This window comes from Neophocaena asiaeorientalis, unplaced genomic scaffold, assembly GCF_003031525.2.
Source record: "Neophocaena asiaeorientalis asiaeorientalis breed wild unplaced genomic scaffold, Neophocaena_asiaeorientalis_V1.1 scaffold629, whole genome shotgun sequence".
NCBI classification, from domain to species: domain Eukaryota; kingdom Metazoa; phylum Chordata; class Mammalia; order Artiodactyla; family Phocoenidae; genus Neophocaena; species Neophocaena asiaeorientalis.
Genome location: NW_020175468.1, coordinates 5,974,665 through 5,996,504, shown reverse-complemented (window position 1 = coordinate 5,996,504; position 21,840 = coordinate 5,974,665). Strand labels below are relative to the sequence as shown.

Here is a 21,840-nt window from a genome sequence, read left to right as displayed (position 1 = left end):
CTAAGGATTTTGGTATCTACGGGGGGTCCTGGAACCAATCCCTTGTGGATACTGAGTGACAGTATACTATATTGACTAACTGTATTTAACGAAGGACGTGTTCTATTTTTTAACGAATTGAGTTAGGCATTGCATTTAACCAAAGGGAAGGCACCGTCTTCAAGTGAGCAGAAAACGAGGGCCCTGTACCTTCCTCTCCATGGCACACAGAGACGGGAGGCTTGATATCACCCCAGGAAATAGAATACCCCTTTCTAGAGGCTTCCTCCGTAGCAAAGACTGGTCTTTAACCACCCGTGGCAACTCTCTGACCTACAGTGGATGTGCCCACGGGAAGTTCATTCAGGCTCCAATGGGAGGCCATGGCTAACCTGCCCCCAAGGGCTGGGACCCAGAACAGGGGGATTTCCAGGACAGCACGCTGGGGAGGGGGAAGAAGATGAGCGCCAGAACAGGCTTGCATGACTGTTTTTATTCCAGCCACCAGATCTGCCCCAATAAAGAGCTCCCAGACCCTGCCTCACCTTCCAGGCAGGGGCCTGGAGTCAGGGCAGAGGGACCTGCTGCTCCTGTCCCTGCAGAGGGAGGCTGACACGGAGCCTGGGCTTCCTGGTGACCACTCAGGCTCCTCCCGCCACCTGTCCCTGTGGGGGCTGATGATGGGCTACCTCGTCCAGGCTGGGGGCGGGATCTCAAAGTCACCCCCTGAACAACGCTCCCTTGAGGATGGGGGACCGGCCCTGGACACCTCGTGTCTCCGGGTGAGGAAGTCACGGTCCCTTGTCCATCAGGCCTGCTGCCGCTCTCCGCCCCGCGGGGAGAGGACGTGGGTGCCCCTCGCCATCCACTGGGGGCCCGGAAGGGGGTTCTCTGCGAGACATTCCTCCCCTTGGCCTCAGGCCAGCAGGCGGCTGTACTCGGCCAGGGCGGAGGACTTTTTCACCCCGTCCCAGATCCGGGCGGCGTAGTGGAACCTGTGAGGGGAGGTCAACAGTCAGAGCTGCCCTGGCTGTGGCCCCCGCATGATCGTAACGCCTGGGATGCAGGGAAGATGCCAACACCGATGCTAGGTGGCCTGATCCCCTCGCCTCCCCCAGGGGAAGCGAAGGTGAAGTCCTCGAGCGCCCACCTCTGGGCCCAAACTGCTTCCCGCTCCACTCAGTGCTGGCCTTTGTGGGTAGGGGTCTATCTCTATATCCCTCCAGAGTCTTGTGATGATCAGAAATGTCAAGCAGCTGCATAACCCTCCCACCTCCCAAATTCTCCCCTCCCCGCTGGGCCCTGGTTTAGACCAAAGAGAGAAACAGAGCTCCAGAGTGGCTTCCTGCTGTGTCTGCACTCCCTGCCCCTTCTGCCCACAGCCGACTGCAGACAGACCCAGGGGAGCCAAGCTGCAGCTACTTCTCAAGTTTCTGTTTCTCTGGAAAATGAGATGAGGCAGCCCCGGGTCTGTGGCAGCACTGCTGTGGGCTCTGGGCATAGAGAGCCACGTAGAGTCGGGGCTGGGGAGGCAGCGCAGGGCTTTGTGAAGGAAGGTGGAGAAAGCCAGAGGCAGAGGCTCCCAGTGGAGGGGGCTAGTGGGGGGAGGGGGGCCTGGAGGACGCGGCTCCTGTGGTTCCCGACAGCTTTCCGCTTTCCTCTCCGGTGCAGCTATGCTCTCTGCACTCAGGGCCTCAGAATAAATCTTTAAACTGGACTGAGCTCACTGGCCCTACTCCTTGCAGTCAAGTGACACCCAACCACAGTGCATGACCTTGTTACGTAACACTTCCTTCTCTGAGCCTGAACCTCCCCACTAGTAAAACTGGTGACAAGATCTACACCCTCCCGGCTGATTGGGATTCAAAATCACATGGAACAGCAACAAGATGGTAGCACTCATCAGTGCTCCAGGAAGGGAAGCTGAGGTGTGGAGAGACCTCCGAGACCCTCAACACGGTCGAGGTGGGGTCCTCACACTGACTCCTCTGCCGAGCGCTTACCAGTTCTTCTCGGTGAGGATCGTGTGTGACAGCTGCGGCCGGGCCATGGACATCACCTGGCTCCGGAGCTTGCTCACCAAGGACTGGAAGCTGGGATGGCCTCGGTACCCAGGGAGCAGGGAGAAGAGGGGGCTGGAACTGGGTCCTGGAAAGTCAGAAGTTAGGAGGGGAGGGGAAGGGGGACAACCCGCCGAGAGAGGCCCTTCCTCCCCATCAACAGAATCCTGGCCTGCCAGGAGCGCCTCTGAGTTCAGCCCCGGCCCAGGTCCCCCCGTCCTTCCATGACTCGGAAACACGCTCCTACGGAAGGAAGGGTCTGTGCACCTTAGGGACAGGCTTGCGTCTCCCCTCAGACCAGGGCGGGTCCCTGTCACCCCCGGACCGGGGCAGCCTGTGTCTCCCTACGGACCAGATGCCCTCGAGGCGGAACCGTACCTGCTCTTGGGGGGGTTTCACTCTCTGCCTCGCTGTCCATGAAGGGCATCAGGAACAGATTGACCTCGGAGTCCAGGAAGTCGGGTGGGAGCCCAGGGAAGACGTTGCAGTGTAACATGGACAGCGTACCTGGCGGAGGGAACCCGTGAGGCTGCAGGCACAGTGCTGCAGGCCCGGGGGAGGTATGCGCGGGGTGGTCAAGCGGGCGTCAGGGGACGGGTCTGGGGGCCGGGGCTTTGGGACTGGATTGGGAGCCAGAAGGCCGCTGGCCAGCTTGGGGGTGGCTGGGGGCCCTCACCCTTGTACCGCAGGTGGGAGTGGGCCATGAGCTGGTCGATCACCAGGTGCATCTGCCGCAGCTTCCGAGGGCAGAAGTCCTCCCGGCGAGCTTTGTTCTGCAGGAAGACTGCGGGTGGGAGGAGAGGCCGAGCTCCCGTGCTGCTCGAGCTCGCCACTGCCACTCGCCACTCTCACACCAAAGACCGGCCCTGCCCCTGAGCTCAGATCACTTGTATTTACATAAGTAACTTCCCTTTAGTACCAGGCCCTGTGCTGGGCAGCGCTGGGGACCCAGAGAAATGAGTCAGAGCTGGTTTCTGCCCTCAGGAAGTCGCCAGGAGCCTGGCAGAAAGACCAGGGGCTGGGCCAGGTGGAGGAAGCAGGGAAGACCCTGCCTGGGGTGTCATAAACAAGCCGGATCTTTGCAGAGGAGCAGTGCGTCAGAGCGCAGGGCAAGGACAGAGCGGACCAGGGATGCACGAGTAGGGGCCCAAGCAGGGTGAACAGGGTGTGTGGCGCCACTGGGGCCGACACCACACTCACTCCCTGAGCCCCATGCCATGGACCCAGAAACAGGCAGACTACGGTCCTGCCCCCAAGGGGCTCCCATTCTGATCGAGGGGCCAGAGCTGGACTCGGGGGTCACGCCCTGATGGCCAGGGGGCCCCTCAGAGGAAGTGGCAGCTAATCCTTTTTGACTCTCCTCACAACCCCCACAGGTGCTCCTCCCAGCGCCCCCTCCCCAGAGTACTCCCGGTTTCCACCCCCCACTCTCCCCTGCCCACCAGTGCAGCCCCCGGAATGCCTCTCACCCAGGTGTGGGTAGTACTCAGTGCCTTCATCGGAGCCTGACGAGCTGCTGGACTCATGGCTGGGGGACGGGGTGGAGGGCTTCACCATCTCTGCTGTCTGGAGGAACCTTGGGGTTTGGGGTGACAGGTTGGTGCTCTGCCTCCGGCCCCCCCATATCCCACAGCCTGGGGAAGGAGGGGGCTCCCTTCACAGATCTGATTAAAGCTACAGCCACACTCAGAAAAATGCCACATACACACCATATTCCTCACACAGTTTTAGGGAACCCAGAGACAGCCCTCTCAGACACTGATCCATGGACCCATGTCAACACGTATGTATTTTTTTAACGAGTTTATGCCATCAAGAAAAATACTTTACTTTTTAGAGGAGTTTTAAGTTCATAGCAAAACTGAGTGGAAAGCAAAGAGAATTCCCACGGACCCCCCCCCGCCCCAACACACAGCCTTCCCGCTTGGCAACATCCCGATGACCCTCCAGTGACACACCGTTGCCACCCGACGTCCATGGCTTACATTAGGGTTCCCTCCTGGTGGTGTATGTTCTATGGGTTTTGACAAACACCACATAAACCCACCACCTGCATCACACGAGTAGTTTCAGGGCCCTAAAAATCCTCCCTGCTCCACCTATTCACCCCTCCCTCCCCCTCCCAACCCTGGCAGCCACTGATATTTTTACTGGTCTCCATAGTTTTGCCTTTTCCAGAACGTCACAGAGTTGGAATCATACAGTATGAAGCCTTTTCAAATTGGCTTCTTTCACTTAATAATCTCCATCTGAGGCTCCTCCAATGTCTTCCATGGCCTGACAGTGCATCTCTTTTTAACAATGAATAATATTCCATCGTGTGGATGTACCACAACTTATTTATCCGTTTATCTACCAGAGGACATCTTGGCTGCCCCCGGTTTTGGCAATTACGAATAAAGCTGTGCAGGTTTTTGTATGGATATAAGTTTTCAGTTTATGCTATTTTAAAGTAATTCTTCCAAATATATAGAAGTATATATAAAAGTAAATAAAATAAACCTGAGATAAGGGCTAACGGGATCTGATAAACTATGGCCCTTCTTCTCGTACGGACACGTACACAAAGAAATCTGGAGTGACTGAGGGGGCAGGAAGGGACAACAGAGTTGAAGGTTCCCTCAGACCAGCCTGGGGTCCCTGATCTCAGGACTCAGCTGAGGGGGCCGCAGGGCAAAAGGGCCTCTGAGCCTATAAGCACCTACTATGTGCCCAGACTGCGCTGGCACCTCCCTTCCAGGCCGTCCCTAAATCGGGCCACAAATATGGTATCCACAATTTCCAGGGATTCACCTGCTCTGGGGAGGCCACCTGTAGACTCTGGCTTAAAACCGAGGCTCTGCAAGGGCCAGCCTGAGGCCACACCCCACCACAATGTGAACTCCACAGGGCAGCCTGTGTTACCTGTTTGTTCACACCTGTATCCCCAGAGCCCAGGACAGAGACCAGCCTATGTAAATGTCCAATATATTTGTCTTTTGAATGAATTCCAACAGACGATGGTGGTAGGAGGGGGTGTTTCAGAATTAAGTCACTTAGATCTGGTCACAACAGCCGGCTCCCCCAGCAGCTTGTTTTTTTACTGTTGGCCAGACCCTCAGCTCCCACCCATCCCCAGAGCTACTAACACAAACCTTAAGCTCCCACTTAATCTACTGCTTACTAGGCACCAGGTGCTGTGCTGAATGCTTTACATTCTTTAACTCACTTCATCTGCAGGACACCGTTTGCCTATGAGGAAGTGTGGAAAAAGCAACCGCTCGCCTAACAAGTACTGGGATTCAAACACAGGGCTGCCTGACTCCGGAGACATCTGCTTCCTTCAGCTCGGCTCTCCCCTCCCCACAAGCTCCCGTTCCTTCCATCTGTCTGTCTGGGCCCCATGCCCAGGGCTGCTGGCCTCCCCATAGCTACCTCCTGGGGCCTGAGGCCAAGAGGATTGGAGCCAGTCCCATCTGGGGGCATTTCTGGAACCTCCAGCTGCTTCAGGCAGTACTCCTGCCAGATCCTGACTCCCTCCCTTCCCTGCCCAACAGGGACCCACGGGAATGGCACCTACGCCTGGAGATGGACCACGAGGCTCTAAGGAGCAGTTCCTCAGCGTGCTATTTATTCAACAAACTTGTTAAATATCCACCTTGTGCCAGGCACTGTGTGAGCCACTGGGGCTTACATTCTAACGAGGGAGACAAGACCATAAAAAGGTCCACACCATCCTGTCAGGGAGTGATACGTGCAGTGAAGGAGAACACAGCAGGGTAAGAGCGGGAGAGTCACAGGAGAGGCAGTTAGCAGGTTAGGGAGGCCTCAGGGGGACGTGAAGGACATGAGGGAGGGGGCCTGGCAGCCGCGGGGAGAGTGTTTCCAGCCGAGAGATGAGGCATGCAGAGGCCCTAAGCGCCACGAGGGACAGCCGTGGGGCCACCACACCTCTGATGGAAGGCGTGAGGCAAGTGCTGGGGGAGGTCGGGGCAGTGACTGGGACCACATCATGTAGAACTCTGTTAGCCATGCATGGGGAGGACCCTGAATTTTACTCTGAGCGATGTGCACAGTCCGTGGAGTGTGGTAAGTGTGTATGTGTGCTGAGAGAGGATTAGGTGGCAGTGATCCTCTCCAACGCACGTTGTCAAAGGGTCCCTGTGGCTGCTGTGTGGAAGTGGTGAGAGCTGGGCAAGTGGCTGAGTCTTGGAGCCCCCGTCCCTAGCCTGGCTCCACTCCCGACAGCGCCTCACCTGTACAGGCTGAGGTCCGTGAACCAGTCCTGGACGACAATCACCACGTGGCAGACCGTGAAGAGGAAGGCAGCGATCTGGAGTGACTGAGGGGGGCAGGAAGGGACGACAGAGTTGAAGGTCCCCTCAGCCCAGACTGAGGTCCCTGATCTCAGGACTCAGCTGAGGGGGCCGCAGGGCAAAAGCGCCTCTGAGCCTATAAGCACCTACTATGCGCCCAGATTGCACTGGCACCTCCCTTCCAGGCCATCCCTAAAATGGGCCAGGTGGCAATGATCAGCCCCTTTTTACACAGGCGGATACGGAGGCTTGAAGGGGGGATGATTTTGCCGAGAGGCAGAGCCAGGGGCTGAGTCAGGTCTGACTCTTGGTGCCGTCCTCTCCCTCCAGCTCTGGGGTACCCAGGGCTCTTATGAAGCAGAAACTAGCCTAATCCGTATCCACTAGCGCTCCATCCTGGACCACCAGGCCTGGCTCGGCCCCCTCACCTGCATCTCCACGTAGGTGTGGGGCAGGCTGTACTCTGGAGGCAGCTTGCGGTCGTTGTTGATGAGGTGGTCCAAGATGGAGGGGCTCAGGATGGGCTGGAGCAGGAAGACAACAAGGTGCCAGGGAAGGGCCGTGGGTCAGGATCCCAGGGGACACGGCCACCCAAGTTCCACCCAATGACTGCAGATACATCACCTCTCAGGACAAAATAATGTCAGGTACACGGGCAGTTTCTAATTAGGAAAGAACTAGTCAGTGAGAGGAGGGGTGACAGAAAAAGAGTTTCAAAGCCGACACACTTTCCCCAGCCCTCTCACAAGTCCCCACTGCTCCCAAGTGCTCCGTGCCCCAGAAGAGCACTCCTAGTGCTGGAAAATCGAACATCCACTTGAATGAGTCATGTCCCTGCGACACCCTTATTTTGTTGTTTCAAATGCTGTCAGGCCTTCCCTGGTGGCGCAGTGGTTGAGAGTCCGCCTGCTGATGCAGGGGACAGGGGTTCGTGCCCCGGTCCGGGAGGATCCCACATGCTGCGGAACGGCTAGGCCCGTGAGCCATGGCCGCTGAGTCTGCGCGTCTGGAGCCTGTGCTCCGCAACGGGGGAGGCCACAGCAGTGAGGCCCGTGTACCGCAAAACAACAACAACAAAAAGTATCAAATGCTTTCAAAACTTCACTAGGATAATCACTCAGGTCAAATAACAATGATTAATGTGAAGACTAGTGAGGATTTAAAAGGCTGCATCAGGGCTTCCCTGGTGGCACAGTTGTTAAGAATCCGCCTGCCAGTACAGGGGACACGGGTTTGAGCCCTGGTCTGGGAAGATCCCACATACCGTGGAGCCACTAAGCCCGTGTGCCACAACTACTGAGCCTGAGTGCTGCAACTACTGAAGCCTACACGCCTAGAGCCCGTACTCCACAATGAGAAGCCACCACAATGAGAAGCCCACGCACCGCAACGAAGAGTAGCCCCTACTCGCTGCAACTAGAGAAACCCAGCACGAAGCAACTAAGACCCAACACAGCCAAAACAAACAAAGAACTGCATCAGTGGGTGTACAAGAGCCATCTGTGAGCTCATCACCTTTTCTTAAAGGAACATCCCACTAAAAATACAAAAGGCTAAATTAGTGGCTCATCTATCCACTTCTTCCTGCCCTGGATGGAATTAACTTTAAGAAAGAGGCTTGGGGCTTCCCTGGTGGCGCAGTGGTTGGGAGTCCGCCTGCCGATGCAGGGGACACGGGTTCGTGCCCCGGTCTGGGAAGATCCCACATGCCGCGGAGCGGCTGGGCCCCTGAGCCATGGCTGCTGAGCCTGCGCGTCCGGAGCCTGTTGCTCCGCAATGGGAGAGGCCGCGGCAGGGAGAGGCTCGCATACCACAAAAAAAAAAAGGCAGAGGCTTTCCTCTTTCCTTTTTCGTCAATCCAATGGCTCACTTTCTAAAACCCCAAACACTGCAGTGTTCCATTCTGTCTTTTTTCATTCATTCATTCATTCATTTATTGCTTGCTTGTTTGCTTGCTGCATTGGGTCTTCATTGCTGCTCGTGGGCTTTCTCTAGTTGCGGTGAGCGGGGGCTACTCTTCCTTGTGGTGCGCGGGCTTCTTGTTGTGGTGGCTTCCTTATGAAGCACGGGCCCTAGGTGCACGGGCTTCAGTAGTTGTGGCTCGCGGGCTCTAGAGCACAGGTTCAGTAGTTGTGGCACATGGGCTCAGTAGTTGTGGCTCGAGGGCTATAGAGCGCAGGCTCAGTAGTTGTGGCACACGGGCTTAGTTGCTCCACGGCATGTGGGATCTTCCTGGACTGGGGCTCAAACCTCTGTCCCCTGCACTGGCAGGCAGATTCTTAACCCTGAGGAGCTGCAGACCGGATAGGAGCGGGCACAGAATGCAAGAACAGATTGTGGTAAGCCACGTGCTGCGCTGGGAGGTGCACATGGGTGCACATGGGCGCTGGTGGGCGCTCAGAGGAGGGGGAGGCTTCCGGGAGGAGGCAATGCCCCTGCGGAGTCTTCAGGGAGGAGAAGGCAATAGCCAAGCAACAAAGCAAGGGGAGAGAGACTGTTCTAATGGTGACGATGCTGACAGCCAAGAGTACTGAGAACCCACTTCATGCCAGGACTTTACCTGTGTTAATTCACTGACACCTCACAGAAACCCCACGAGGGAGGTAATGTTGTTTTTCCCACTTAAGAAAACCAAGGAGTGGAAACGTTAAACAACTTGGCCAAGGTCGCAGAGCTCAGGAGCGAGACTATGGCAAGGCCTGGAGGTGTGTGTGGTGGGGCCGGTGTCTACATCAGAGAGGGGAGTCCAGGGAGTCTGACAGGCGAGCCGCACAGGCCCCGGCTGCCTAGCTAAGGAACAGGGATCTTGGAGAAGCTGAGGAAAGCTGCCAGGTAACGCAGGACAGGCCAGCTCTTGTGACAGTGAGGCGCCTGAAGGCTCACCACGCACCATCCCGTGCCCAGCACTCTGCCTGGACTGTTCCACTGACTCCCTACAACCCTCCTATGAAGCTGAGAAAACTGTCACCCCCATTTACAGATGAAAAAATGGAGGTGGGGGGGTTAAAACTTACTTAAAGGCCAGCTCTGGCTGTAGACTGACTCCAGGGCCCACACTTCCAACTGCTGTGCTATAAGATTCTTTAGGCTCCTGTGTACACGATGGATGGGAGTGGAGAGGGGGTGAAATCTGACAAGAGGAGACTAAGGGCCAAAAAGAGACACAACTTGCCCAAAGGTACTAGCATGTCCGTGGCTCGGCTGAAGCCCCATGGAATCCAAGCAAGGTTCTGGCTTAAACACATTTGGGGATGAAGCTGAGTGCTGCACGCAGCAGGGTGGGGTGAGTGGGGGTCAGCACCTGCGTGTCCAGGAAAACGATCCGCTCCTGGGTAATAAAGAAGTCAATGCCACTGGTCTGGTTGCCCCCTCGTTCCTTCATTTCGGCGCTCTGGGCCCGGAAGACATAGGCCCTGTGGAAAGGAGCAGGTGGGGGCATTAGAGGTCAGGTTCTTGGCCTTTGCCGCCTCGGGAGTGTGGCCCTGTGTGGGAGACCATGAGATGTGATTCCCCGCCTGCCCGCAAAGCCTTCCATTCATGGCCCCTGCTGCCTAGGGGGCTGTGTTTTATATCACATGACTTCATCCCTACCCCTACCCATAGGCAGACCTGTTAAGTCTTAACAAAATCAATAGACTGAGGTGTTTAAGAGCAAGGACTTTGCTGCACTGCTGGGGTTCAAACCCCAGCTCTGCCTCTTCCTGGCTGTGTGGCTTTGAGTAAGTTCCTTAATCTCTTTCTCCTCAGTTTCCTCGTCTGTAAAACGGGGACAACAATAGTCTCAATCTCTCAGAGTGACTGTGAGGTTAATATACATAAAGTGCTTAAAAGAGTGCCTGATACACGACGATATAAAATAGCTAGCTATTAATTATCAAGTGTATCCGCCATGTGCCAGGTATGGGACACACAGCACTGAATACTCTCCACCCCATGGTGAGAGGGTACGGGGCATCCAGGCTCCCAGTTCTTACCCTGACTGGAGCGCTTTCCCTGCTCCCCCTCCTCAGCGTCTGCTTGTTCTCAAATGGCCCCTTGACCAGCTGATTTGTACAGTAACCTGGCCCCAGCCACCTCCCTATAACCCCTTCCTGTTTGATTATCATCTTCTAATGTGCTTGTTTACTAGCTCCCCATTAAAATGCAAGCCCCACGGGGACAGAGATTTTTGCCACTTTTGTTTACTGTTGTAGCCCCAGCACCCAGGACAGGGCCTAGCCCGTGGTAAACACCCAATAAATATTTGTTGAACTGAAGCAGGGAGACCAGTTAGGAGGCTCCTGGCCTCCTCCAGGGGAGATGGCAGTGGCCTGGACCAGGAGATGGGCATGGAGGAGAGGAGCAGATGAATTCTCAAGATAATTAGGAGGTAAAACTTATGAGACCTGATGCCAAGAGTTGGTACCAATGTCTGCCATGTCACAGGCGGACCTGCCTCAGAAGGACACATTAGGCCGACAGGATTCTAGCTCAAGTGTCTGAGCTGACAGCCACAGGGAAGTTTTGCTAGTTGGGGGTGGAAGCTGAGATGGAAAGGATGCCAGCCAAGAGAGCTGCAGCCGTGCCAGAGCGGAGCCCAGTTGGGCTGAAGTCATGAGTGAGCGGAGAAGCGTGGGCACGGAGCCGACCTGGGAGGCGGGGCGCTGCAGCTCGGGGTCTGGTGATGTATGTTCTCACCACAGGGGTTCTTAACCTGTTCCGGGTTTCCCTCAGGCCCCTCTGAGAGCTGGTGGGAACTATGGACACTTTCCCTAGAAGAGAAGCCTGACTGTCAATGTGTGTAGAATCCTGCATATACCATTCGGGGGTTCATGGACCCCTGAGGCCCATCCATGGTGTCCAGGGTGACATCACCGACTTTATAAAAACCAAACTCCTACGCTTTAAGATAACCCTAAGTGGCCACAACTCCTGCTCACCCCCCATCTTGATTCTTCCCTAATTAGACTGTCTGTGTTCCCTACCTTACTCCCCAATCCCTGCCTTTCCCTCTTTCCTTCCCTGCCCTCAGTTTGGGGCTCTAGTGCTCAAGCTCCCTCCTCCCCCAAAGGACTCCCTCCTTTACCTTCACAATCATACCCTGTCCTTACTCAGCAAGGCAGGACCGAGGCTGGTCTAGAACCCACGCCCTTCACCCAGGTCTCTTGTCCCAGGCCACATCAGCCACATCCTGTGAGCACTCGCTCTGTGCCAAGTTCTTGTTAACTTTTGCCTTCCCGATCTTGTCTCATCCTCCAAAAACGCACTTTACAGATGAGAAAGTGAGATACCAGGAGGTGAAGGGACCTGCCCAAGACCAGCCAGCAGGTGAGCGGCAGGGCTGAGACTGGGGTGAACCTAAATCCAAAGACTTAATGGATACGCCATGCCAGCTCCTGGCTGGTCCTGTACCATTTGCTGGAACGAGGAAGGAAGGGAGGGAGGGAGGTACAGGATTGGTGTCCTTGGAGCTACACGAAAGTTTGGTCCAGACTGGTCATCATCCTCGTCTGACAGAGACATTGAGGTCAAGGTAGGGGAACACCAAACACCACTTGCAATATCCAGGCCCACCCTTCCCTGACCTAGGTGGGTGCCACCTCCCTTGCAGACCCAATGTCCCCCTCACCTCTGGTCCTCCTCAGGAGTGTTGGCTGACAACAACGACATAACCATGGACTTGCCTGTCCCCTGGAGGCCCAGGACACCAACCACCAAGACATCAGTCTGATCCAACAGGTACTGCGGGAAGAGGCAGGAATGAGACCCTCAAAACTCTGTCGGTTGATGGAGTGGGAGTGAGGAAGGGGCCCTAAAGACTTCCATGGCTTGCCCACCTACCTTCTCAGAGATAAAGAAAAACGTTTGTGCTCCAAATCCCCTCAACTGGGCAAAGGGCGGGGGAAGGGGGGTATATGGAACGTTCTGGGCACAAAGAACAGCATTTGTGAGAGCTCCAAAGCAGAAAAGAGCCTCGCTGGTCAAGAAGGTACTAGGAAGTCAGAGTGGCTGGAACACAGAGGAAAAGGGGTGCCTGATTTTGGGGAGAAGGGGAGAGGCATAGGAACAAAAGGATGGGTGGAAGAAGCCAGGACTGGGTAACTGAGGGCCACTGGAGCAGACTCCTGGGAGGCTTTGGGCTTCAGGCAGGTTGCGAAAACATGGGAAAGCATGATAAAGGCAGCAGTAAGCAGGAAGGGAGGCAGCCCATCCTGGCTCTGTCTGTGGGATTTAAGAGTCCTACAGAATCCTGAGATCTTCACCTCTGGGCTGCCAGCTCTGCTGATTTTCACCACCAGGGGGCATAAGAGACACTCCTCAAGGAAAACAGTCATGTCCTTAATGTGGCTGCTACACCTCAGAATTATCTGGAGAGCTCTAAAAAAACCCCCTCTAATCCTGGGCTGAACCCTAGACCCACTAAAGCAGAATATCGAGGGCTAGCCCAGTTCAATATGGTAGACACTGACCACATGTAGCTACTTAAATTTAAATTAATTAAAATTAAACAAAACTACAAATCAGTTCCTCAGTTATACGATCCACGTTTGGGGATTTGTGGGTAAGCGCTCTATAGCAGGGCCTGGACAGCGGCTCTTTTTTTTTTTTTTTTAAAGCTTCCCAGTTGATATCAATATGAGAGTGGTAACAGATGGGCCTGGTATGTTGTTAGTAAATCCAAGCTGTTGGAGAAGGAGAGGGAGCATACCTGGGAGAATCTGAGTAATGTGACAAGCCTGGGAGGGAAAAAACAGGACGGGGGAAAATGAAGACTGGGACACTGGAAGTAGATATGATGGTCCAGAGGTGTGAGGTGTGGACTACAGTGAGGGCTGTTGGGATGGAGGCGGAACCTCCGGGGGCTAACATTCAAAACAGTTCACACTGGTACTGCATGGGTCTTGACCAATCAGGAGGAGGACTGGAGCAGGCCCAGGAGGCTGCCCTGCTGCGTGCGAGAGCGGGCAGGAGATCCCAGGGCCTCTGCGGTGGTAATGGGTCCCTCTTTGCCAACCAGTATCAAAGTATTTCAGCATTTTAACAACCAGCACAGCTGAGCTAGTGTAAGCCAATGAAATTCAGCCCAGCTAGGTGAGAACTTTCTGATCCATCCTCTCATTGCTGCCATTGCCCGAAAGCTGTCTAGTCTGGTGTTGCCTGCCAAGGAGGTGGGGGGCGGGGAGGAGGTGAGGGTGTGGGACCCAGAGAAGGTCGAGCAGGGAGAGAGCCCTGGCCCCCCAGTACCTCAATGGCACTGTCGCACCAATTCATCTGGTCATCCACCAACTTGATGCTGTGCTTCATGCGCTCTGGGGGCAGCAGTTTGGCCTGGCCCACGACAGCTGCAGACAAGAGCGTGCTGAGGGTCTGTGCGAGGGGGTTCCGGCTCCCAACCAGATCCCGCCCGGCCCCAACTCACGGTCCATGGCTGCCGGCGCGGCAGTCCCCATGCCCCGGTTCTGGATCTGGTACACAGGCTGTGTGGGTCTCTGCCCCTCCTTCTCCCCCTTGGGTGGCGCAGGGGCTGCAGGGGGTGGTGGGGCAGTGCCCTCGGGGGTGGAGGCACTCGCTGTGGCTGCAGGCCCTTTCCCCTCCTCCCGTGGCTTCATGAGGACAATGGGCTTCTCAAGAGGGGCTGGGGCAGGCGGGGCGGCAGGGGCCGTTGGAGTCGGTGGCTGCTTTGACTACGGGCGTGAGAAGGTTCCGGTCAGTGGAGAGATCCTTGCCCTAACTGCTCCCAGCCGCCCCTTCCAAAGCGTCTTCCCCACTCACCCGCTCTGCTGGAGGCTTTGAGAGGATGATGGGGGTTTTCTGCATGACCGCCGTGCTTGTCTCTTCGCTGCCATCCTGTGGTGAGGGAGGGCAGTTACTCAGGAGTGGCTCCCCTAGCTCCCTGGACACCCCTCTAAGTGTCAAGAACCATTCTAAACGCCTTCAGACATAAACTCCTCCAATCCTACCAACAGCCCTGTGAGAGATACCTTTATCCCCATTTTTCAAATGAAAAAACTGAGATCCAGAGAGGTTAACTGGCTTGCCCAAGGCCACACAGCCAATTAAGCAGTGGAGCCAGGCCTTGAAGCCAGACAGCCAGGTTCCAGAACCACGCTGCCAGCCGCTCCACTCAGCTGCCTTTGCTAGACAAGCCCAGGCAGAAGGCGCTGGGGCTTTGGAGCGAGAGACATCTGCATTTGAACTTGGCCTTGGCTTTTGTTGGTTGTGTGAACACGGATAAGGAACCGCCCTTACTTAGGCCTGTTTGCTCACCTGGCGAATGGGGATAGGAATTCCTTCCTCACAGGACTGTTAAGAGGCTGAAAGTAGACAGGACTCACAAACCGTCCACGGAGCGCTGGGCACGTGGTAGATGCACAGCATCTAGAGCTGCTATCCTGACAGCCCTGCTGTCCCAACCTCCGCTCCCCAGCCCCCACCCGGGCTAGCCAAGTCAGCGGACTGATTCCCGTGCCTTACCCTCTTCATGCCTCTTCTGTCTCACCCCCACCTGCCTAAGAAAGGGGAGAGACCTGAGTTTGAATCCTGTTCCTTCTGTGGTACCCTCAGTAACCCTGGGAGAGTCCTGACCCTTCAGTAGGTCTGTTTCTTCACCTACATATTGAGGATACTTATTTAAATCCTGCTCACTCACTGGCCTATGACGAAGGACAAACCAAAGGATATGAACGTGCTTTGCAAAGAACAGGTGAGGGTGAAGAGATGAGGATGGATAGGAGATACAGTCAGGAGGCACCATGTACAGCACTGGTGCCCGATGGGCGTGGGGGTGACCAGGATGAGACCTGATGGGCTGTCACTAGCAGCGGGAGGAAGAGAATTGGCAGGAAGATGCTGAGGTCAGCAGGAGACATGGAGGACGTGAGGAGTCCATTGGCCAGTTAGGAGGCTGCCAGGGTCAAAGACAAGACATCTGGGAGTTGCTTGTTCAGGGACTGAAGCTGAAGGTGCAGGAAGATGGTAACATACCCCAGAAAGATGTGTGTGGAAGGAGGAGAGACTGCGTGTTGTCACTTATGCTGTGGCCCAAGGGAAGGAGTAAGTAAGAGCCAAGCTCACTGTGAATAAACTTCCTTCATGTTTTTTGCAGTTTTATGGCTCAGAAACTGTCCCAACCATTATCTTCTTCCACTCCCCCCCCGCACCAATAAACAGCCCTTAGAGGCAGGCAGGGCCCTGGAGAAAGAACCCGGGGGGCAGGCTGTGGCAGTGAGTCACCTACACACGGGAGAGGAGCAAGGCTGGACCGGGCCCACAACGAAGCTCCCGACTCCCGATTCCCGGTCCAGGACACTCTACAGCAGACACAGTGGTGCTGCGCCTGAGGCTCACTTGGATTCGGGTTCAAGTCCTGGCCCCAAAGCGTATTGACTTGTGACTTTGGGTAGGTCCCTTCCCCTCTAAGACTCATTTCCTCATTAGTGAAAACTGCGTCTGTCATAGGCTCTACTTCATGGGACAGCTGCAGGAGCTCAGCAAGACCCAAAGGATGGAAAGCACCCTGCAGAGCACCAGCACTGCACCCTGCTCAATAAACAAAAAGCCTGCTATTATGACACAGCTCTGGAGAACAGGGGCTTCTGGCACCTCTCAGCTCAAACTCCAATGCCAATTCCAGTCAGTGACATCCAAAGTTCTTTCCAAGGCCTATCAGGTCCCACATGATCTGGCCCCAGTTTCCTCTCTGATCTCATCTTCTATCACTTCCCCTTCTTCATCCACTGCAGCCACGCTGGCCTCCTGGCTACTCCTTGAACACACCAGATAAAGGCCTCAGGGCCTTTGCATTGGCTGTTCTTTCTGTTTTGAATGCTCTTCACTCAGATTCTGTCAGGACTTGTCCCCTTGCCTCCTTCAGGTCTCTGCTCAAAAGTCAGCTGTTCAGAGAGGCCTTCTCTGACTGCTTCATCTAAGAGAGCCCCTTTATCACTCTGAGCGCAGTCTGTTTTGTCCACAGTTATATCCCCAGCATCTAGATGAGGGCCCGGCGCCTAGCTGGTGCTCAATAAACATTGGTGGAATGAGTGGACACATGAATGCTGCCCTTGGGCCCAGACACTCACCCGTCTCTCTCTGTCCCAAGGTGCAATGTAGTCCCTCTCCCGACCGCCAGGCCCAGAGAGATTCTGGGGGCCGCCAGGGCCTGGCTCCTTCCACCGCCGCCGCCTGTCTACCCCATAGAGCCCAGGCTGACTGTGCCCAGACTCAGACATGGTCACCTATGGGTAGAAAGAGGTTGATTCCAGGATGAAAAAAGTCTCTCCCCACTCTATCTGGCTTACCCTGGACTATAAGAAGGCACTTCCTTTCAAGAGAGCTCTGTGGCTGTGGCAGTGACTGCCAGCAGGATCTCAATAGCCATTCCTCACTACTTCCAAAGAAATAAAACCCTCAGTTCTGAGCTGGATACCTGGCTATCCAGAATACACTTCTCAGCCTAGTCTGCAGTTAGCTGCGGCCATGTGACTAAGCTCTTTCTGGCCAACGGTATGACACCAGAAGTGTGTTTTGGCAGCGTTCAGAAACTTTTCTTCACAGACACTGGCACCTGCCTTTTGTTCCTTCCTCCTACTAGCTGAAAGGAATGCGGGTGTGGAGGCTGGAGCTCAAGCAGCCATTAAGGTCTGTGAGGCAGCTTAATGTAAGGAAGGCATAAGAGACAAAACACAAGGTTCGGGGACTCCCTATTAACCTTAAATTGCCTATCTCTGGATGCAGTGACAAACAAATCCCCTTCTATCTCTTGTAGCCAAAACTATTCCCAACTGTTAATCACTTTTCTCAACATAAATACTAACACATGGGGGAAGGTCACATAAAAATGGGACATACTCTTTCCCAAAGTGCAGCAAAGCATTTCCATACAAATCTGTAACATGACCCCCAGTCCGACAACTACCCTTTTGATTACCCAATACTGGCACATGTGGGGGTGGGGCACCTGTATTCAAGGACCTATTTTCACCAGGTGTCCCTCTACTTTCAGTGTGTTCACCTTCCATTACTGATGGTCTGCCATCCCTCACACTCCAAGGCCTCACCAGGGACATTATATGTCCCTCACCAGGGTCATTATATGTCATTATATGTCTCACATCTAAGACATTATAAAATGTATGGTTATCTATATAACCCACTCTCTATCATTTAACTAGCTGCTTATAGGCCCCTAGAGAGTTTCCCCAGCTGTTTACACTTCATTCCAGGGACGTCTCTTGAGTATGTCTGTTTGCAGGACTCCGAGGCCAACTGCTATAGCTCACGGGTCCATATCTGGTCTGCCTTCTGTTTTCGGAAATAAAGTTTTATTGGAATACAGCCACATCCATCAATTTAGAAGTTGTCTATGGCTGCCTTCTTGATACGATGGCAGAGGTGAGTAGCTGAGACAGAGATACTATGGGCTGCAGAGTCTAAAGTAATTATTCTCTGGACCTTTACAGAAAAAGTTTGCTGACCTTTGCTTAGCTCTGAAGTGCCTTCAAATCATTCTATGAATCCCTCCACCTCCCACCCCAGTACAGTCACATTAAGAGGTCCTTGTGTAAGACTCTTTCCCCAGAACGGAAGTATCTGTTTACAGGATGCAGGAGTAATTTTGCTAGCCAGGTAGGGGCTTGTCTAGCTCCTCTCCCACTGCTCTACGTGACCTCTCCCCTAGCCACAAACTAGGTGGAAGACTGCCTTCCGAGACAAAGGAGAGCAAGGCCAGTTTACACATGCTTATGCAAACTGATTCAGCACTTAAGTGACTGTTTACAGTCTCCTGAAGGACAGCCTCCTCAGAAATCGAGACTCCTCCCCGCCTTGCAATTAAGGTTCTGTTTACACTTTATCCTGGAGGCCTCCCCTGCACTTAATTGTCTGTTTTCTTGCCTCAATAGGGATTCTGCTCCACCACTAATGTGTCTGTTTACATAACCCATGAGGACCTTCTTCCCATGCATGTTATTCTGGGAACTTACACAGTATCTGAGTTTACTCTACAGCCCCTATGGCAAGCTCCCCAGAATTTAAGAGTTCACCTACAAGCATTTTGGGGACTCCCAATAGTTTCCAGGCTCCTCTGGGGACCCCCCCCAAAAGTATAAAGCCAGTCTACTTGCGTTTATTTACAGGACTCTTAAGGTGACCTCCCAGAACTACAAATTACAAATTCCCCTATTACAAATTCTTTGGGGGGCTTCCTCAGTACTTAAGCATCTCTTAACATGCTCCTTTTGGGGGATCACCCAGAATCTATTTGCAAGTTATTTGGGGAGACTCCCAATTCCTAACTCCGTATTTATGGTCTAATGGAGCACTCCCACCCCAGAACTTGGGTCTATTCACACTATTTTTCTACAAGACTCTCCAGCAATTACATGTATATGTACAGCCTCTTATATGGGGTCTCCCCTGGAACTTGAGTCTGTGTTTTATTCAGGGTACTTCAGCATAATTAGGCACCTGTTAACAGGCCTCCTATAGGGAATCCCAGAACTTAAGTTTCTATTTACACTATATTTAGAGGAATTTGGAGGACCTCTCCACTGTTTAAAAATCCGTTTGTAGGCCCTCTACGAGTGTCCCCAAGGCTCTGCACGTTATCGGACGGATTTCGCAGTACTTTACCGCCAGTTTACAGGCCCTCATTATAAATGGTCTCCCAGAACTGAAATTTTTCCAATATACACATTATCTGTCTCCGGCCCACCCCACTCCCGGCAACGCGCTTTTTAACGCGTTGCTTTGACTCCGAACTTAGTTACGCAGAACCGCCAGGCGTCCGAACGACCAGTTAGCGGTCAAGGAGGAGCCGGGCCCCGAAACACGCCCCGTTCCCCGCCCCCCGCCGAGGCGCCAGCCTAGCGCAGGCACGCGGGCCACTTACCTAAGGCGGCTGCTGATTGGTTCCCGGGGCGTAAGGGGGCGCGCGTTCTCCGAGACGGGGGTGGGGTGGGGACGGGGAGGTTCCACTGCAAGCCACCGGCCTGTAAATGGAGCCTGGGAACCCGGGAGCGTGGCTGGATAGAACGGGTACCGGTCAACCCAGAACCGGTGGGGGCATCCCGGAAGCGGCACCGAAGGTAGGCCGGTCCGAGGGAGGAAGAAGTCGAGAAGATCTCGCGGGGTCGAACCGAGATCACGTCTCGCGGGCTGCCGGCCCTGCGCATGCGCCGCAGGCTGGGCGCGCGAGAATCGAGCGTGAGCGCCGAGCTGAGCATGCGTTGATGTAGGTGGTTGGCTTCAGCAAGGCGGCGGGTTGCAGAGGGCAGTTGGGAGTGCGCGGCGACTCCGCTTCAGTACGCGTGCTCATCGCAGGGGGCGTACGTGGGCTTTCAGAGAAGCTGGGGAAGCGGGGCGGGGCGGGGACGCCGGAGGCTTTGGGTTCGAGTACCGCTTCAGCTGTGGTGTTGGCAGGACGCGGTGGGGTGGGACGGCAGGAAAGAATTTTAAGTGTCCCGGGCTGAGTGAGTGCTGAGAACACAGGCATGAATCAGAACTGGCGTAGGCCCTGGAAGGGATCCCGGTCTGTGGAGGGAGACGGCTAGGGAATCAAATCACTTAGGAAAGGGTGCGGGTACGATTGGACCTTGAAGGGCAGGCAAGGACACTCCAGGCGAGGGAACCCCGGGAGAAAGGTCCAGACTGGCTTGGACTCATGGAGTTCCACTGCGGTGGGAGGTGAGGCAGCAGACATGGGCAGGTCAGATCCTGAAGAGATGTGAGACGTGGACTGGTGGGAAGCAGAGCACGTATAAACCCTTCGGGGGCTGCGGTGGAGGAGGGATACAGTGCTAAGAGTCGACAATTCAAACGCCTGCGGTGAGAACCCTGTGCACGCCTAAGATGAATACCGGGCGGAGAGTGAGGCCCGCAGAGACCGCATGCGCAGTTAGCCCAAAGGCCTCCGCGACTTAGCTGAAGCGGGTGGTTACCAATGGGAACGATAGATGCTTCAAGAGAAGGGAGAAGGGTATATATACATATACATATATTCATAGATATATAGGTGAGTGAGGAATTTACCATTTTTCATTTAAAATTACATTTGGGTACCTCCCCGGAGGTCCAGTGGTTAAGACTCGGCTTCCATTGCTTGGGGACACAGGTGGTCCCTGGGTGGGGGAACTAAGATCCCACATGCCGCGTGGCGTGGCCAAACAACAACAAAAGTATATTTGGACAGGGAATACATGTACATTCTGACAAAAGTCGAGCAGTCCATGGGGTAGACAAGAAAAGTCCGTCTCCTCTCTGGTTCCCATATTCCATTCCTAGAGCACCGCTTCTCAGTTTCCTTCTGGAGCTACTGTTACAGCAAAGCATTGGGGTTGAGAGCTTGAGCCTGGCCAAGTTCCTTAACCTCTCTGCGTCTGTGTCCTGTTGCTACAATGGAGATGAGGGCGCTGAATGATGGTACTGGCAGAGTTAAATGGGTGACAGTGCCTAGAATAGTGCCTGGTGCATAGTAGCACTGTGTGTTGTCATTATTTCGTGGTTTATGATGACAGTGATAGTGACTGAGTCTGAACTGCCCCCCTCCCGTCCAGGCCTCATCCCTGCTGCCATTTTCTTAGCACAGGTGGCAGGTGGAACCATTTCTCCAGGCTGTCACAGGCTGGGTGAAAACAACCATCACACAGACTGAGTTGAGAGTCCTGTTGTTTATGGATTCTCCAGAAGATTGTGGGTGTCTGGAAGAGATGCACATGACAGGCCATCTTTGTGTTATGTCTGACATTATCCCCTTTAGCATCTTCATCTGTTAGGTCGAATCTCTTTTTCTTACCTGAATTTCTCAACCCCAGGGTAGCCTCACAAATGCCAGTTTCACCTCTGGGCAACCCTCAGAGGTGGAGATTTGACTTAAGGGAAAAGAAGGGGCTTGGCATTGGACCATGGGCCCACTGTATACCGGGTTCTGCTTTATATACATCACTGTAACCTTCTCCCCTCCTCATTTAACAGATGCAGAAAATGAGTCTGAGAGAGAAGAAGGGCCTTACTGAAGTACCCAGGGCCAAGAGGCATCAGGGCCTGGATTCAAACCCAACCCTGTCTCACTCTAGGGCGAGCCCACATTTTTTCCCTGGCATTGGGCAGCCTGCCTAGCGGTGAGTCAGTGGTGCAATCAAGCACCCAGAGAGCTGCCTTTTATATAAATGGGATGGCGTGCTGTTGTGTGGATGTACCATACTTAACCATTACCCTATTGATAAACATTTAGGTTGTTTCTGAACTTCTGCTCTTACAGACGTTTGCCACAATGAATATCCTGTACATCTGACTGCATGTAGATGACAGTATTATCAATAGAATGTCTTGTTTGAAGTAGAATTGCTGAGTCAAAGGGTACATGCACTGGGAATTTTAAGAGCCCTTTGCCAAACGATCTGTTCATTTCTCAAGTCACTTCTCTGGTCACTTCATTCATTCGTTTGTATCTACTGAACGAATTATGGAACTCTAGTCATCTGCCAGGACAGAGCACCTGCCCTTCAGGAATGGATCTTCTAGTAGGGGCA

The 21,840-nt window shown here is 54.2% G+C and overlaps 1 protein-coding gene and 1 long non-coding RNA gene across 3 annotated transcripts; one reads left to right on the top strand and one right to left on the bottom strand.

The window, feature by feature from the left end:
- Positions 1 to 454: 454 nt before the first annotated feature.
- On the bottom strand, positions 455 to 19,345 carry SMG9 (SMG9 nonsense mediated mRNA decay factor). 2 transcript variants are annotated; one of them, XM_024768607.1, is made up of 14 exons: positions 19,203 to 19,345; positions 16,393 to 16,548; positions 14,087 to 14,161; positions 13,734 to 13,998; positions 13,559 to 13,656; positions 11,943 to 12,055; positions 9,636 to 9,747; positions 6,763 to 6,858; positions 6,275 to 6,360; positions 3,509 to 3,615; positions 2,716 to 2,823; positions 2,418 to 2,546; positions 1,983 to 2,127; positions 455 to 974 (listed from the first exon to the last, which is right to left on the bottom strand). In XM_024768607.1, exons 2-14 carry the CDS (start codon positions 16,540 to 16,542, stop codon positions 896 to 898), a joined length of 1,563 nt encoding a protein of 520 aa, XP_024624375.1. In that variant the 5' UTR covers positions 16,543 to 16,548; positions 19,203 to 19,345; the 3' UTR covers positions 455 to 895. The 2 variants fall into 2 exon arrangements, with proteins under 2 accessions (XP_024624375.1, XP_024624376.1); XM_024768608.1 differs by lacking the exon at positions 19,203 to 19,345 and adding an exon at positions 14,789 to 14,823 and having other exon boundaries at positions 16,393 to 16,521.
- On the top strand, positions 19,285 to 21,554 carry LOC112415551 (uncharacterized). Its single transcript, XR_003006325.1, has 2 exons — positions 19,285 to 19,398; positions 21,284 to 21,554. It is a non-coding gene; the product is annotated as an uncharacterized LOC112415551 (long non-coding RNA).
- The last annotated feature ends 286 nt before the right edge of the window (positions 21,555 to 21,840 follow it).

Excerpts from the sequence above, each read along its gene's own strand:
- SMG9 (XM_024768607.1), bottom strand. The coding sequence starts at position 16,542 with ATGTCTGAGTCTGGGCACAGTCAGCCTGGGCTCTATGGGGTAGACAGG. Across the intron at positions 14,162-16,392 it reads CTTGGGACAGAGAGAGACGG|GATGGCAGCGAAGAGACAAG; the intron begins GTGAGTGTCTGG and ends CCCTCACCACAG. Across the intron at positions 6,859-9,635 it reads TCGTTTTCCTGGACACGCAG|CCCATCCTGAGCCCCTCCAT; the intron begins GTGCTGACCCCC and ends TTCCTGCTCCAG.